Source organism: Nicotiana tabacum, chromosome 20 (genome assembly GCF_000715075.1).
Source record: "Nicotiana tabacum cultivar K326 chromosome 20, ASM71507v2, whole genome shotgun sequence".
Lineage (NCBI taxonomy): Eukaryota > Viridiplantae > Streptophyta > Magnoliopsida > Solanales > Solanaceae > Nicotiana > Nicotiana tabacum.
The window spans coordinates 165,510,909-165,527,119 of NC_134099.1; the positions used below are offsets into that span (position 1 = coordinate 165,510,909).

The window sequence follows — 16,211 nt, forward strand, 5'->3', positions numbered from 1 at the left end:
TTGCACAATTTGCTTTTTCTTTTCTCTTCTTTTGACCGTCTGTCATGTGACCAGGGGTTACGTGTTCGAGGCTTCGAGCCGTAAAAACAACCTCTTACAGAAATGTAGGGTAAGACTGCGTACTGTAAACCCTTGTGATCCGGTCCTTCCCCGGACCCCTGTATAGCGGGAGCTTAGTGCACCGAGTTGCGCTTTTTGACTGCCTGTGTTTTCTTTCTTTAGTTTCTAGCCCTTTTAATCCACGTTGATTAATACATGAATAAATTGCATCCAATAAATGAAACAAAGACTTATAAATCAAGCTAATCTAGACAGAATTAACTTAACTTTTTAACAATAAAATTTACAGTTTCAGCCCACAAGGGTTAGTTGAGTAAGTGATTTCCCATGACAGCGTCATAAGTCATAGCTCGTCGCACCGGATTTGCCTAGTGCGGTTTACATCTTCTGTGTGATTTGCAGACTATTGTACAGTGAGCAAGTCACCCCGCGCACACCCTAAGGATAGCAGCTGCGAGTTTTTGGGATTATTATTATTATTATTATTATTATTATTATTATTATTATTATTATTATTATTATTATTATTATTATTATTATTATTTCAAATGGCACATGTAGTAATTATCATGTTAATCTAACAATATAACTATCACAATATTACGTCTAACTTCAAAATTTAGTGGTGTCACTAAATAAAACCAAAACTAAAAAGATCAAGACAATAGATTAGGAATTGCATGTCAAGAGTGTGTTAGCTTTAGCTTTCATTTTTTTTCCTTCTATTTTCTAGGAAAAATGAGAAGAAAGAAACTACTTGTTTACCTCGAAAATACGAATAACAATTAAATTTGATTTGTGGTTTTAAAGATATGTGATTTAGTTCAATACCAATTAATAATCAAGAAATATGAAACATAAATGAAAAAGGCAAGTGAATCAAACCAATGTTACCCAACAGGCGGTTACCACGAGCTTAGTGACCTCGAGGTGGGCTTGGAACAATAAGAACAATTAAGCAAGAAAAGTAAAGTAAGAATAGTAGAGCTAAAGGATAATTCTGATGAATAATAGGCAAAAAGTAGAGACTGTATTCTTTTCTCGATGATTCGATCATGTTACAAATGATTGGGGTCCCTTTTATATAATAGGGGAACCCTAAATAAGATATATTTCTATTTACAGTAAGGAATATTCTTGATACAGCTGTCTAACCGCCTAATGCGGAATCGTACAATCCTATTCCGAGATTTGCGTCATGATCTTGGGGCGTGGCAGGAATCTAACTCATTCTGTTACAAATCTACAACGGTACTATTTCGGGGTCGAGCATACTCGGCTTCAATATTCCTCGTACTCCTATCTCCGGGCGTTGCACTCTGTCTCCGAGCTCGAGTCTTGTCCATCGAGCTCGAACTCGCCCTCGCCTTCGAGCCTGTAAATCGGGTAGCCCCGATTTCGACCGTCTATACTACTAACATACTATTAATTAATAATACCACATTGGTTACCATTGAAAATTTATAGCTTGATGGTAATGATTTTGACAATCTAGAAGGGGTCTATAGAAAAAAGGGAATATTACATAAATGTCCCAAATAAGTTCCAACGTACCAACCTTTAGCCATTAATTATAAATAGAGGCGAATTCAGAATTTGAAGTTTATGGGTTTTTGTCGCAATTTCAAATTAATATACCATAGTAACTGGGTTCACAATTAGATATTTACAGATGTTTAGTAAAGTTTTTAATAAAAATACAGAGTCTATGCAAAAGTTATCGGGTTCCCGAGAACCCATATACTATACTCTAGATACGCCCCTGATTATAAACTTACTAAAACTGGTCAAGCACATATAAAAATTGAAAACTCAAATAAATAAGGTTCTTTCTCTCGAAGAATTACACGCAAAGATCTCCTTCCTTATTTTTAAGCGTGGTCAACAACATTAGATGCAAGGCAGTAAGGAAATTTTATAAAACAGAAAGGAAATTTCATAGCAAATAAGGTGATGAAATACAAAAAAAGATATATATATAAGATTCCAAAAATTTAAGCTAAAAAGGGATCTTTTTCAATGGGTATGATTGAAATTCATTGAAACATATAGATGAGTCAATATACAAAATTTGAGGATGATTGTTCGTTAAGGGGTGTCAAAATATATAAAAGTAAATATACCAGGAAATTAAGGGGACACACATAGTATATATACATATAATTTTTTTTACCTGTCTACACAATGTATTTTTGGTACACTGAGTCAATTTACAAAATTTAAGGAAGATTAGAGGTGATTTGGACTGATTTGGTATCAAAATTCGTAATTAAAATCGAGTTAAAAAAAATCTTCTACGACACATGTATCACGCATGTATCCCACATACAGGTATACATGGATATACATGTGATGCACATTTAATACAAATATGATACATATGTGCTATATAGTGTGCTACACATATAATTATTTTAATGTTCATTTTCTATTTCGAATTTTTAATTCAAACCACCTCAAAACTCTACCAAATCATCCCAAAATTGAGATTCAAGCTCCTTAAGATGTACCCAATTTATTCTAATAGAACTCACGCAAAATAAATAAATTTGTTTTGGTTACAAATAGCTAATTGGCTAATATTGGTAACATTTGGCTAATATTAACAATATTTTGTGAATTGACTAATTTTTATAATAAGCTACTTATAAATGGACATAATTGTTAATTTCCTTAGAAAAAATAAACATATAGAGGGAGAGACGAAAACGTCAAAAGTTATCAATTTAAAGGTAAATAAATTCTTTTATTTCTAAATTCACTCTAGTAGTTACGTCTTTTTGAATTATTTTTTTATTTAACACTCGTATACATCCAATATTTACTATTTCCTTCCCCAAAGGGCATATTACCTTTAGGTAAATTAAATCCCTTTATTAAAAATTACAAAGGATAAAACAACTTTTTCTATTTACTAGTCTCTTGCTACGTGCGTTGCGCGTGCATCCAATCTCTATAAAGTCAAAATTTTAAAAGATCACGTAACTATTATGTTCAAAATTAAGTTTGAGTTATATATAAATTAAAAATTAATGTTTAAGTTCTTGTAAATAATATATTTTGACTTTATATGTCACATAAGGTGTCTATCATCAGTAGAGATACTCAACATACAAGTATTAACGTAAACAACAACTTTTAATAGTTTTTAGATACATCTTTGGTTGTATAAAAGTTTATTATTTGGGAGGTTTGGTTTCTAGAACCCTCTTTTCTTTTCGATAAATAATTTTTAGTTTTGTTCATATTTTATGCGGAAGAAATAATAGAAGGAGAATTAAAATGCACAAAGCAATAAACATAATTTGAGAGAGGAACAATAGAAAAAGAAAAACGTACCAATAGTATATAGTTTGAAATTGTTGCCTATTGGTTTGTCTTAAATTTGATTTCGACATGTTTTATTTGGAATAGGAAAATTTTAATAATTTTGAAGTTTTAAATAGTAAGACTTAATTCGTATGTAGTTCAAATAAGAAAATATTTAATAATTAAAATTATGGTTAATTTTAAAGTTTTAAATATTAAAATATTACTATTATATCTAGTGTGAAATTAATTTTTAAAGGATAAAAATAAAAAATCATACGTGTTTTGCACGTGTACACATATCAATCAATATACATTTTATGAAAATCATATGAATGTTTATCAACTTATGTTTTCTGACATGTAATTGTTATGTGTTATTTCGAAAATATTCCTTCAATTTGCGGTTGAACTAAAGAGTTTAATAATCGTAACTATTGGATTATTTTATATCTAATTATAGTATTTATTAGAATAGATATATTTACATTTGGTACATACAATTCATAGATAAATGATAATATATATGCTTATACCTTTCACAAAAAAGTCTTTCTGTACGTTTCTTTTATACTTTACTCTGATAATTAAATTATATAAAATTTATGAGTACTAACTCTATGACCGATTAAAATCTACAATTAAGAATAACCAAAGATTGAAGAAGTGTCAACATTAGCTATAGTTTACTACTTAGTCTTTTCTATTTTATTTGTTATTTTTACTAATATATATTTAATTGGTTATACTTTTATAACAAAAAAATAATTCAAACCTACACCAAGTAATAGCTACTCTTTACTTCTTTCCACGGTTTTTATTTTTATTTTTTGATATTATTTGTCTTTATAAAATTATTGTGTTACATAAAATAAGGAAAAGATTTTGCGCAATAGATATAATATAATAGGACTTTTTATATATAGTTCAACAAGGAAGAATTTAATGTTACAAAATTTATTAGATTTTGATCTCCTAGATATTGGGAAAAACATAAGTTCTCAAAAAAAATATTCTTGAAATTAAAGAGTTAACTCCTTGTTTTAAATTGAAAATTGATATATTACCGATATTTTGTCTTAGTTCATTATCAAAACGTTGAATATCAAATACAAGTTTAAAATTGCATGACTAAATTCTGCATATACCATTTTAAATCATATATGAATGCGAACTTTATACAACCATGTTTATTATACTCGATTTTGAATTTCTAAATACAGAATTGGGACTTTCAACACAATTCAAATAACGAAAAATTTATTAACCAAACTTTAGTTAATTTTAAAAGTTTTAAATATTAAAAATATTAAATTACAATTTGTCCATTAGAAACAAAAATTTAGAAAATATAATTGTTTAAAATTCGGAAGAACTAAATGGAGTGCAAAATTTACCTGTTATTTGAGTTTGAGTCAAATAATGATTAAATTGCTTATAACAAAATAAAGAAAAGGAAAAGCTTGAAAATAAAAACTTTTCTAAGATTCCTAATGTGTTTAAAACTTCTTTACGTTTTTGCTTACCAGAATAGCCAATAAATTTGGTAGAATCGGACTAAAAAGATGTAAAATTTACGTTTAATTTGGATTTGGACAAAACTAGAGTTTTATTTTGTTTAAGTTGAACTCTAATAGTGATTAAATCATTTCTAACAAAATAAAAAAGGCAAAGACTTGAAAATGATTATGACTTCAAATAAGGAAATAATTTAATAATCAAAATTTTAATAGATTTCAAATTCCTAAATATTAGGATAGCAATTTAATTACGATTTTATTCAATGTGAAAAATTATTTTTAAAGGATAAAAAAAGCAAATGATATTTCGCTAAGGAGCTTTGTGCTTTTAATATAGTATAGATGCAAGTTATCTTAAATGTGATTATTTTATGTTTTTCTCAATTATTTAAATTTCTGATTCCGTCGTTATTTTGTACTTTTCCGCTTCGATTGTAAATACAACTTTAGAGCCCATTTGGCTTTTAATTTTTTTAAAAATCAGTATTTGATCATAAAATTTTTAATTTTTACTTGAAAATAAATTTTGAAATTTTTCTAAAATTTGAAAAACTCCGAAAAATTATTTTTCAAAATTTTCACTCATCACTCATAAAAATTCAAAAACAACCCAAAATTATATTCATGTTCAAACACTACTCTAATTCTCAAATACCATTTTCACTTGAAAAAAAAATTCACTTTTTTCGAAATTTTACAATTCTTATGTCCAAACGCCCACTAAAATTATCACTTCCTCTGTTTCAAATTAGGTGAGATACTTTCCTTTTTAGTTTGTTCCAAAATAAATGACATATTTTTATATTTAAAAATAATCTTAATGAGCAAATATGATGATTTCATAAAACTTTTACCCCTTAAGCTTTTAAGACCATATATTCTAAAAGTATTATTTTTTTTTCTCAAATTCCGTGTCAAATCAAATTACTTCGCCTACATTGAAACGCACCGAGTATCAAAAAATCAATCCACTTTGGCTGCATTAAAATATCATTATGTGGGGCCCTACATAGACCCTGCATAAATTAGGAAAGTGGATAAAGTGGATATATATTTATCCCATTTATTTATTATTTTTTCTCTCTCTTTCCCTAATTTTTCCCCCTTTTTTTGAGAGAACAAATAGATAGTACCTACACAAGGAATGCTGGAATAGTACTGTTGACCCTCTCTCTTTTTTTCCTTTATACTCTTTTTCTTCTCCTGTTTCTTAGGATCTTAAGAAAAAAATTTGAATCTTTCCCTTTTTTTCGACAAGAAAAAGGAAAAGAACAAAAAAAATGGAGCTGAATAGTAAATTCTTGCCTCAATTCAAGATTCAACAGCCTCAATTCACTTGGGTTTTCTCTAAACAAGGGAAAAATAAACCCCTTTTTGTTGTCAACATTTTTAGCAGGTACTATGATTTTCCTTTTTAAAAATAAAAATAAAAATGGGCCCAAATTAGTTTGTGATCTACTTAAATAAATTTTTTTTTATTTGATTCTGAATGAAATTGGTGGAATTGAGTGGAATAGATATAGAGAATTCATATAGCTGACCCGAACTAGTTTATGATTTGCTTAATATCAGGAATTGAATTGGTGGATATATATGAAGCTGATAGTTTTTTAGAACTTGTTATTTCTTTAAAAGGTTGAGTGTTAAATAAAGCTTGTTTTTAAAATTTTGTGATTCTGAATGAAATGGGTGGAATGGAATTAGATGTAGGGATTTACTTAATAACCAAATTGAATTGGTGGATGTATATGAAGTTGATGGTTTTTTCAAACTTGGTATTTATTTAAAAGGTTTGAATGTAAATAAAGTTGCATTTTTAGTTGTGATTCTAAATGAAGTTGGTGCCATGGAGTGGAATAGATAGAAGATGTATATAGTTGACTCCAACTAGTTCGAGATTTAGTGATTTACTCAATACCCAAATAGGTGAGCATTGTCCTTGTTCATACCAGTAGTTTTAGTGCACTAGTGTCAGTCTTGTATTTTCTTATTCTTAGATTTCGGATATTACTTGTTGTTTCTTTCACTTCAGTTTTCTAATTGGTTTGCTGGTATTGTTGCTCCTTCCTTTTTGTCTTTCCTGTGTCGATGGTCTACCGAAAATAACCTCTCTACCTTGCTACCTTCTCAAGGTAGAGGTAAGGTTTGCGTACACGCTACCCTGTCCAGACCCCACTTGTATGATTGCACTGGGTTTGTTGTTGTACTTAATACCCAAATTTAATTGGTGGATATATATGCAGCTAATGGTTTTCTGAAATTTGGCATCTCTTTAATTGGTAACTTGTAAATAAAGCTGGTTCTTTTGTTTGTGATTCTGAATGAAACGGGTCCAATGGAGTTGTGTAGTCATAGAAAATTTATATATAGCCGAAGGAAACTAGTTTGTGATTTATGTAATCCCAAATCAAATTTGTGGGATATACGTGAAGCTAATGGTATTCTTAAACTTGGTATTTTTTAAAGGGTTGGTTGTGAATAAAATTGGTTCCTTTTTTCCGGTTAACCAGATTGCAAACAGAGTGGCAGCGAAGAAGTTATTTTAAATGCTTTTATGTTTCCGAATAATTAAGGTTGGCCGCTGGACCATTTGTATAAAAAGCTTGATACTAGTTCGACGTGTTATTGAACATTTGTGTAATGTATGTGAAAATCTCTAGATTTGTTTTTAGGGATAATGTTGTCGTCAAGAACATGCCAAGAAAAGAAGCTTAACTTCTAAAGATATCTTGTTCTTCACCCAATGGAAGGCAAAAGATTTATTGAGTTATATTTCTTTTCGGCATCTAAAAAATCATCTCACTTCTGCCTTTTCTCTTTTCTCTGATGGTATCCAATTTGTTCCTAGGGAGGCTTTTCCCGTTTCATATGATAGATGGAAAAATATTGAAGTACATTGCAATAATGACCAAAGTATCCGGCAGACACCCCTGTCAAAGCAGGACAATGCAAAGTTACCCGAGCTATCTTTTAACCGGCTGCAGCAGACTGATGACGGGTACTGCGGACTGCAAAAGCGGAACTTTGGTCGTTTCATTGCTCGTGAGGCCGTGCTGGATGAAGAATATTGGGTTTGTTCCGCTGCTTCTATAATCTTCTAAATAAAAATGTCATGGCTCTTCTTTGTGACTTTTCCTAAAAGTATTTGGTATTTTCTTGTTTCTCTGTCTTATTGTCAATGGTAGACGGCAGCTTGGTTACGTGCAGAAGCTCATTGGGAATCTGTGTCGTATATGAGGTTAGAGCTCGCTCTTATCACCTGTCCCTCATATAGTTAGGACTAGTTTAAAATTGTTTTGTAGATGTAAGCCTGAGTTATTATATGGTAAATATTAATTGTATTTTTGCTAATTTTAGGCATGTTGACGCATATAAAAGAAAGTATGCCGAACAGGTCAGTTGCAGTAAAATAAAACTTTTTGTTTGTTAGCAGTTAAAATTTTATTTGGTTGAAGTTTAAATTTTACCATCAAACAATTCCCCCTTTTTCCTGCGACTTCAGTAGAATAACATTAACAGTTAGTTGTTTTAAAAAATTTCCCCGTCTCATGGCGTAGCTCCAATGCTCTGTCCTATCATAACCTTTATAAATATCTATAGGTTGGCCAGTTAGTAATAATTTCAGTGGGCCCTCACATATTTCTCGATGAAACACATATATAGATCACTGCATTATATCTATTTCTTAGTGTGAGAGCTCCTTATCATAAACAGTTTGTTATTCTGAGAGCTACTCTTCTCATGCCAACTCGAGGTTTGTATCAGCTGTGTGAGGCTGAAGTTTCAGTAATTGTTAGGCGGCAAATGGAAATTGTATCCTCTGCTAGAAGAAGCCCGGTTCTGTAAAAGCTTTAGGCAAAATTCACATGTAAAGATCATGTGAGCTTGCATATTCATGTTTCCGGTATTGGCTCAGTGTTTATGTGATTTTACTTAGACTTGAAAAGAGGAAAAACAGATCTTTGCCTACTTCGAAATTCAAATAGTATAATATTTAGCATTTGGGACAGGTCTCATTTGATATCGAGCTTCAATGCCAATAAATGAAATATTTTTTCTAGGATTGCTATTAGGACAAAAGTTGGTAATTTTAATGTGTAAAAAGGTGTTTCACGTGGTTTATGACCTTGCATTTGATTAAACATGTAACATTTGATAATGACATATATTGATATATATAAATAGCAACACCTTTGCTGTATGTTCTTCTCCATTTGCATAAATATGGATCATCTCATGTTGCTCTATTTTCTGCCGCTAGTATTGCCTGGCACCCTCATTTTCTTTGCTTTTCTTTTGTTCCACTATTTGTGTGCAGGAGTTTTATGCTTTAAAGAGAAGATGTTCTGGTCAGGATGGAAATTGCTTGAAGTGCTTTTGTTTTGTTGCGGTACGTATAGTGGCTTCTAGATAATTTCCTTATCCTTCCTTAGTGTTGCTTATGTATAAGTTGCTACTGGTTAGTCATAGTTGATTTAGATGGCATTCCAACTTTCATAATGGCTTTCATTTTAGCATTGATTTCAAATGTATTGATTTGCGTCTAGCCTGTCAATCTTTCGCCTGTTGCCGATATCATAGATTCTAAGCTTCTTCAATTTTAATTGGTATAAAGTAGTGATGGAGATTTTTATTCTTAATTTTGGGACTTGTCTCTAATTTCTCTGTAGCCAGTGCTAGTCGCGGTTCTGATTTATTATGTGCAAATAGCTGAAAAGAAGTTGGGAACTTGGGTGCTGGTTCATAGGCTGAAGAAATTAAGTACCTCATACGAAAGACTGACAAACCAAGCTAACAACTGAGCTTTTCCTGCCGCCTTTGCGTTAGATGAGACCTCTTCATTCATATTAAGCTGTCAAATACCTAAGTGGTCTTATAGTACATTATCTGAAGCAAAGGAAACATTTTTCAGGCTATCGCTATTTGGTACGTGTTCACAAATTTCCTTCTTGGACAAGAGTTAACTGCTTGTCTGCTTCTAAACTTAACACCTATTTTCCGATTAAAAAACTGCAAAAGCGCTTAGGTCTGCTCCTTTGAGCAATTCCTTCGTTCACTGAGAATGAATACGGTTAGATTGTGCTGGATGTTGCCAATGAATTCCAGCTAGGAAGTAACACGAAAACTACAAAATGAAATTTCCTGTTTAAACCTTGAACCAGATATACCACCTATGAGATAAAAAAGTTAAATTTTTTTCCTACATTTTGAATTTTGATGAGAAGATTCTTACTCCTTTGAGCAATTAAACTTCACCATTTTGGGCCAAGTGGCCTAATGCTTCTTCCAAGTGCTGACATCTTCTTAACTAGTTCTACTTTACGCAAAATATATGTTCAAAGTGTAATAAGCATACTTGAGAATGTCTATTATGTACATAAGATGATTGTTATGTGATATTTATTCTTTTCGAAAGCTTATAGTTATATTGGATATTTCTCAGCCTTCAAATGTTTCAGGTCAAAAAGGAAGAGAAAAATGTTAGAAGAACAGTACTTAACAGCGTGGTGGGAACTTTGGACCTGACAGTCCGACAATTTGTACAAAGGGAGAGATACCCAGGGGTACCTACTTAAATTTTTTTTAGTTGAATCTTAAATTGTAATGCATCTGCTTTTATTCTGTGCTGTGATTGGGGTTAACTGTTTGACTCGACAAGTGGTATTTGAATCTATTGCAACTTTGTGTATATTGTCAGTTGTCCTGTTCAAATAGTGGGGATGCCTACATGCTTTTGTTTCTTTTTCTGGCCAAAGTCATTCTATTTCTGTCTTTTTCATTGTGTTCTCCCCCCCCCCCCACCCCCCCAAAAATAAAATCTTCAATCGGAAAAAAGGAAGAAGACAAGCTTGAGCTGTATTTTGTGCTGGACCCGCTGAATTCCTTTTCCTCTCATTGTCTCCAGGAAATCAAAAAGTTATCTACCGTATTGGCATGCCAAGATCCCTTTGATTCACATAAATATGCTTACATTGCAAATGTTTGTGTTGCAAAGTTTGCTCGACGTCAGGGTATTGCTTCAAATATGATACATTTGGCTGCTGATGCGGCTTCCTTACAAGGTGCCTTGTTTCAGCTTTAAACTTTTTAAAGTGCTGTTCATACGAATTTACCTGTTCAGAATTGCCGTCCCTCTTAATTAATTTCGCTAAACTCCTAATCTTATTTTCTGCGTGTACAAGCAGGTTTCAAGCAACTATTTGTTCATGTAAATGCAGACAACATACCTGGCCAGGAACTCTACAAAAAAACTGGCTTTAAGGTTAGCTTTCAATCCGTTTTTCCATATACTGAGCATCTTATTGCTATTGTGTACAGGGGCGGATTTAGGGGGGCGCAAGGGGGTTCACCCGAACCCCGTTCGCCGAAAAATTACACTGTATATATGAGGCAAAATCTGTTTTTTACCTTTATATATTAAGTTTTGAACCCCCTTAACACAATCCAAAAGTGTAGTTTAGTGGTCAAGGGGGTTCAAAATCTACATAAGGTCATGGGTTCAATTCCCACTAGCTACAAAAAAAAATTTTTGAACCCCCTTCGTGGAGATCTTGCCTCCGCCACTGATTGTGTAGTGCAGTATATCTGTGTATGTGAATGATTATCTTTTATTAGCCTTTTTTTCCTTTTTATGATAAGTGAACAATTGTTTTCGTTAGTGTGTTTTTTGTTTTCAGATATCTTAATGTCTACATTATATCCCTCATAATCATCCCAAGAGTTGAAGTCAGTGCTATTGGTGACCGTAAAACATTGTTAATAGACTGTTAACCTTATCCAATTTCAGTTGTGAGGGACCAGAAAATGAAGGTTTATCAAATTAAACTCTTTCTTTCCACATTTTTAGAGAAATAAGTTGGAATATGAAGGACGCCAGATGGAATGCCGAAAAAACTTATGGAAATAAAGCCGCACGAGCTTAGAGAAACCCAAGTTTCCTGGTTTGTAGGAGCTATTATATCTTGTCACTTGGCAACACATCATGCTCAAAAAGTATAAATTTCGCGTATAGCATAAAGTAACTGTTCGCGGAGTTCTATTTTATGATTTCTTTCGCATCACTTCAAACAAATAGATTATGGTTACACTTATTTTGAGCTTTGTTCTTTGTGAACGAGTTCATAATGTTTGAAGCCTTGTTTATATCGCGCTTCATAAGTCATGATCTATGCTTTAGATAAATTCATTTGGAAGTGTATTCTGGTCATATCACTTCGGTTAACAATGTTATTCATTCAAAGAGCAAAATGATTTTAAGGTAATATATATAAAACGAGCGTTTAATGGTGGCATTCATTCTAGGAGCAAAAATTGTTAAATGTAAACTTTATGAAACGAGCCCTTACACTTCTGATTCTGCTACATTACGAAACCCAAGAGTTTAAGTTATGTGCACTAATAGTATACAGATTTTTACTGGTTAAGTTGACCTAAAACACGAGGTAGTATTAGGGATCAATTTGTAAATAACACAAAGTTAGAGTCTCTTATTATTATTGCAAGTGGTTAGGTCGGTTAGTGCAACAGTCCAGCCCGCTAGTGATATTGTTCGCTTTGGGCCTAGGCCTTCACGGGTTGAAAGCGCGTCACTAGGGTCTAAGACTTGTTAACTTATATATCCAGCATCCCTCTTGTGTTTTTGCCGATGTGGGACTCCGTCTAAAGTCTGGGGTGTTACAAATCAATTCTTTGATGTATAAAAGAGGCGAGTCTTTTGACTTGCTCTGTCATTCTATGCAGATTGTGGAAGAAACTTCGTCGTCTCTATCAAAAGAACAGAGATTACTTATGTCCTTGGAATTATAAGTTCCATTGCTACTTCACTTTCTGACTAAGGGGATGTGTTAGTTTGTATATTTACATGGTCTGAAGCCTATTGTAGGTTGATATATGTATCTTTGGGTAGAAAATTAGTTGGTTACAAGAGAATGTAATATATGTGTAGAAAGTTGTATTATTTGTTTGCTCAATTAGTAGTGAGTGAAAGCTGTGTTATATGGATTAGGGAACGGGTACGTATTGGATACGCGTTATTTAAGTATCCAATACAAGCGCGTCCAGTTAAATTTTTGGCGTATTTTAAAGAATTTAGACTGTATTTTGTACTCGTATCAGACATTTCGACATGAATACGTTATAGACAAATGAAGAATTCATGTAACATTAAGCTGAGAGATATTGTTATTTTTTCTTATTAAAAAGGATATTTGTTGTTTATTTTTCTTACAATGCTGAGAAGGATGAAGATTGATATGAGAGATTTAAACACAACACCAATTATGAAAAACTAGTAAATTTGCCCGTGCGATGCGCGGTGGTATATGATATTGCTAAATTTAATTTTTATCTAATTAAGAAATTTTTTTAAGAATATAAAAAGCTCAAGCAAAAATTAAAATTAGATAAATTTTATCTTAAGACTACTAATTACGAAATAAACATATTTCAATTATAATTTTTCTTACAAAATTTTTTATCAGCAACAAAAAGTCTCGTATATGACATCAATGAATTTAAGTTTATGTTATTAAGAAAAGTTCTAATATTAAGAATATATAAACATATTTAAAATTTATAATTATTCGTATATTAAAAGATGAATATATATATATAGGTAAAATAGGAAAAAATATTGTAACAACAAAAAGGCATTTGAGAAAAGCCTCTTGCTCGGTCAACATAATTATCTTGTTCTTGGATAGTACATACCTTGTATTTAAATAAACAAAGTCAAATTACTAATATAAACATTTAAAAATAGATTGTATAAATTTAAATCAATGTTTTAAAAAGCGGGGGCGTGAGGCGACACGTTTTACCTCTGATGAGGCGAAGCGTAAGCCCTGAGACATAGGCCGTAAGTCCCACGGATCTTTAAATTTTACTAATTTCAAGAATTTTAAGATAGTATAAAATAAACAATAATTATAAAAATTACATTAAAATCACAAAATTATAACAAATAATATATTTAAAATATTAATAAATTATAATTCAACTATAAATAATACGAAAAGTATGACATATATATCATAATATGTAAATAATTACAATGTCGTTACAACTCAAACATCAAAAGTAATGTATTTGATACGAAATCTTATATGTATCTCTTAAGGAGTAATGAATCCTGAAAGAATTTCGACATTATAATTTGATATTTTTCTTAAAATACTCCTTTTATTTAATATGCTTTCTATTTGAAAGAAAATTTATATAAAACATAATTCATAATTTAAATATGATTCTCAAGCATCATTCATTTTTAAATTTTAACAAGTTAATAAAGTGACACATAATTCACCATACAATACCATGATAACTAATTATTTGTACATAGTTACTAGCTAATACTGAGCTATTCAATTAATAAGTATTGTATCTCGTAAACGTGAAAAAAAATTAGAAAAAAAATTATGGACTATTATATAGTAAAGACATAACAACAGTTAATAAATAAATACTTTTTAAATGAAAGAGTTATTTAAAATTAACTAGCAATCTTAGTGGATAACATGCAATAATTTTTATTTTAATTATGACAATACTCCTAACTTAATAATTTATACTTAGGAAAAAAGTAATTTTGAGTAGCCAATAATTTATTAAGAAAATTTGAAGATTTACAAGGTTAGTTACATACAATTGCATAAAGTTCTATTAGGCGAGCCCAGTACGCCGGACGTTGGACATGTCTGGGACGTAAGCCCCAATAGCCGAGGCGTAAGTCTCACGGAACTAAGCCCCACATATAAGTCCAGGGGCGTTTTACGAGTGCTCCGCCCCGAAGCGAGTCCCAGGCGAGTCTCAGTTCTGCCTTTTAAAACATAGATTTAAATAGTTCAAATTTAAACTTACAATGAAACCTAGAGGTAAATATAGAACACAATTGAAACTTATCTTAATGAAAACAAACTCTTTGGTCGCAAGGGTATTGAAGAAAACAAAGAACTTTTTCCTAGTAAAACGAAGATAATATTTAAAGTATCAATGAAATTTCTATTTTTGCGTAGAAAATACTTTTACTCTTGCCCAAACAATTAGCTCTCCTAAAAGAAGTATGTTATAGCAACCGTTCTTTCGGTTACTTATATGATCTTATTTAAAATAAAACGACAATTATCTATTTACACAAAATGTGGAAGCATGAATTGAATGAGGACTCAAAGGAATTGGACCTTAATCGTCCAATTTCATTGGTTATTAAATTACTGAATTATTCATGTAGTTGAAAAACAAAAGTGTTTAACCGGTGATGCCCTTTGGCCATACTTTCACCACCGATTTCATCAACTTTCTTCATGAAACTTCCTATAATTCATTTGAAGATGTGGTGGGCTGTTTGTGCGGAGTTGGAGACATGGAGACTGTTGGCTTGAGGTGGAAAAAAAGGGACATTCAAATTGTTACTGATTAGTGAGTCGCTTTTCATTTTATGTTTGTTTAATTTATAAATCCTCCACAACTTTCATTTCCTATTATGTTTCAATGCCTCTTCCCCAATCCATATTTCTGTATAGTCAACTCATTATTTTCAAATTATAAACTTATAATAAGCAAAGCAGACATAAAAGAAAGCAACTAAGAAAATCTGGAAGTTCCAAAAACGCCAAAAAGAGCTTTGCGACTTTTCATTTCAAATTGAATCTCTCATATTCGATTTTGAAGACTTAGAGCCCGTTTGGCCATAAAATTCTTTTCACTTTTCTTCAAAAAAAATTCACTTTTTTTTTTTTTTAAGATGAATTTTGAAATTTTTTAAAAATTTGAAAAATTCCAAAAAGTTTTTTTTCAAAATTTTTACTCAGGTCCCTCACAAAAATTAAAAAACAACCCAAAATTATATTTATGTCCAAACACAACTCTAATTTTTAAATACTATTTTTAGTTAAAAAATTTTTTCACTTTTTTCCGAAATTTTACAATTCTTATGTCCAAACACCCACTTAACCTTCATAATTTGACAAGTGTTTTCCATATATTTATAAAAAGCAACTTTATATAAATTCTTAAGCTTCCAAAAAATATATTCTAATTATCTAATTTCCTCTGAAAAATAAATCTAATTGACAATCAATTGGACCAATATTTCAAGTCAACTCTCAATCAAGGGACCAATACACATATACTTAAACTATAAGGGCTTAAATATTTCAATCTAATATAAGAAAGAACTATAGTGTAATTTGCCCCAAATATTTCCATTTCCCTCTCGTAAAACCCCTTCCCTTATCCCCTAGCTACAGCTTCAACAGTTCTTTATAATTCCCCCCACTGTTTTCTCCGGCAATTTTCGTCACAGGTATGGTATTTTATATCTGA

At 31.2% G+C, this 16,211-nt stretch overlaps 1 protein-coding gene across 2 annotated transcripts; it reads left to right on the plus strand.

Moving 5' to 3' along the window:
• Positions 1-6,027: 6,027 nt before the first annotated feature.
• On the plus strand, positions 6,028-13,061 carry LOC107827352 (GCN5-related N-acetyltransferase 6, chloroplastic-like). 2 transcript variants are annotated; one of them, XM_016654458.2, is made up of 9 exons: positions 6,028-6,285; positions 7,738-7,960; positions 8,075-8,127; positions 8,247-8,283; positions 9,208-9,279; positions 10,349-10,453; positions 10,795-10,951; positions 11,075-11,151; positions 12,630-13,061. In XM_016654458.2, the coding sequence occupies exons 1-9, from the start codon at positions 6,170-6,172 to the stop codon at positions 12,693-12,695; spliced, it is 906 nt and encodes a 301-aa protein (XP_016509944.1). In that variant the 5' UTR covers positions 6,028-6,169; the 3' UTR covers positions 12,696-13,061. The 2 variants fall into 2 exon arrangements, with proteins under 2 accessions (XP_016509944.1, XP_016509945.1); XM_016654459.2 differs by lacking the exon at positions 12,630-13,061 and adding an exon at positions 11,737-11,945.
• The last annotated feature ends 3,150 nt before the right edge of the window (positions 13,062-16,211 follow it).

Bases quoted from the DNA above. Each gene is read 5' to 3' on its own strand.
- LOC107827352 (XM_016654458.2), top strand. From the start codon at position 6,170: ATGGAGCTGAATAGTAAATTCTTGCCTCAATTCAAGATTCAACAGCCT. The intron at 6,286-7,737 runs GTACTATGATTT...ATTTGTTCCTAG, and splicing joins GTTGTCAACATTTTTAGCAG to GGAGGCTTTTCCCGTTTCAT. The intron at 8,284-9,207 runs GTCAGTTGCAGT...ATTTGTGTGCAG, and splicing joins AAAGAAAGTATGCCGAACAG to GAGTTTTATGCTTTAAAGAG.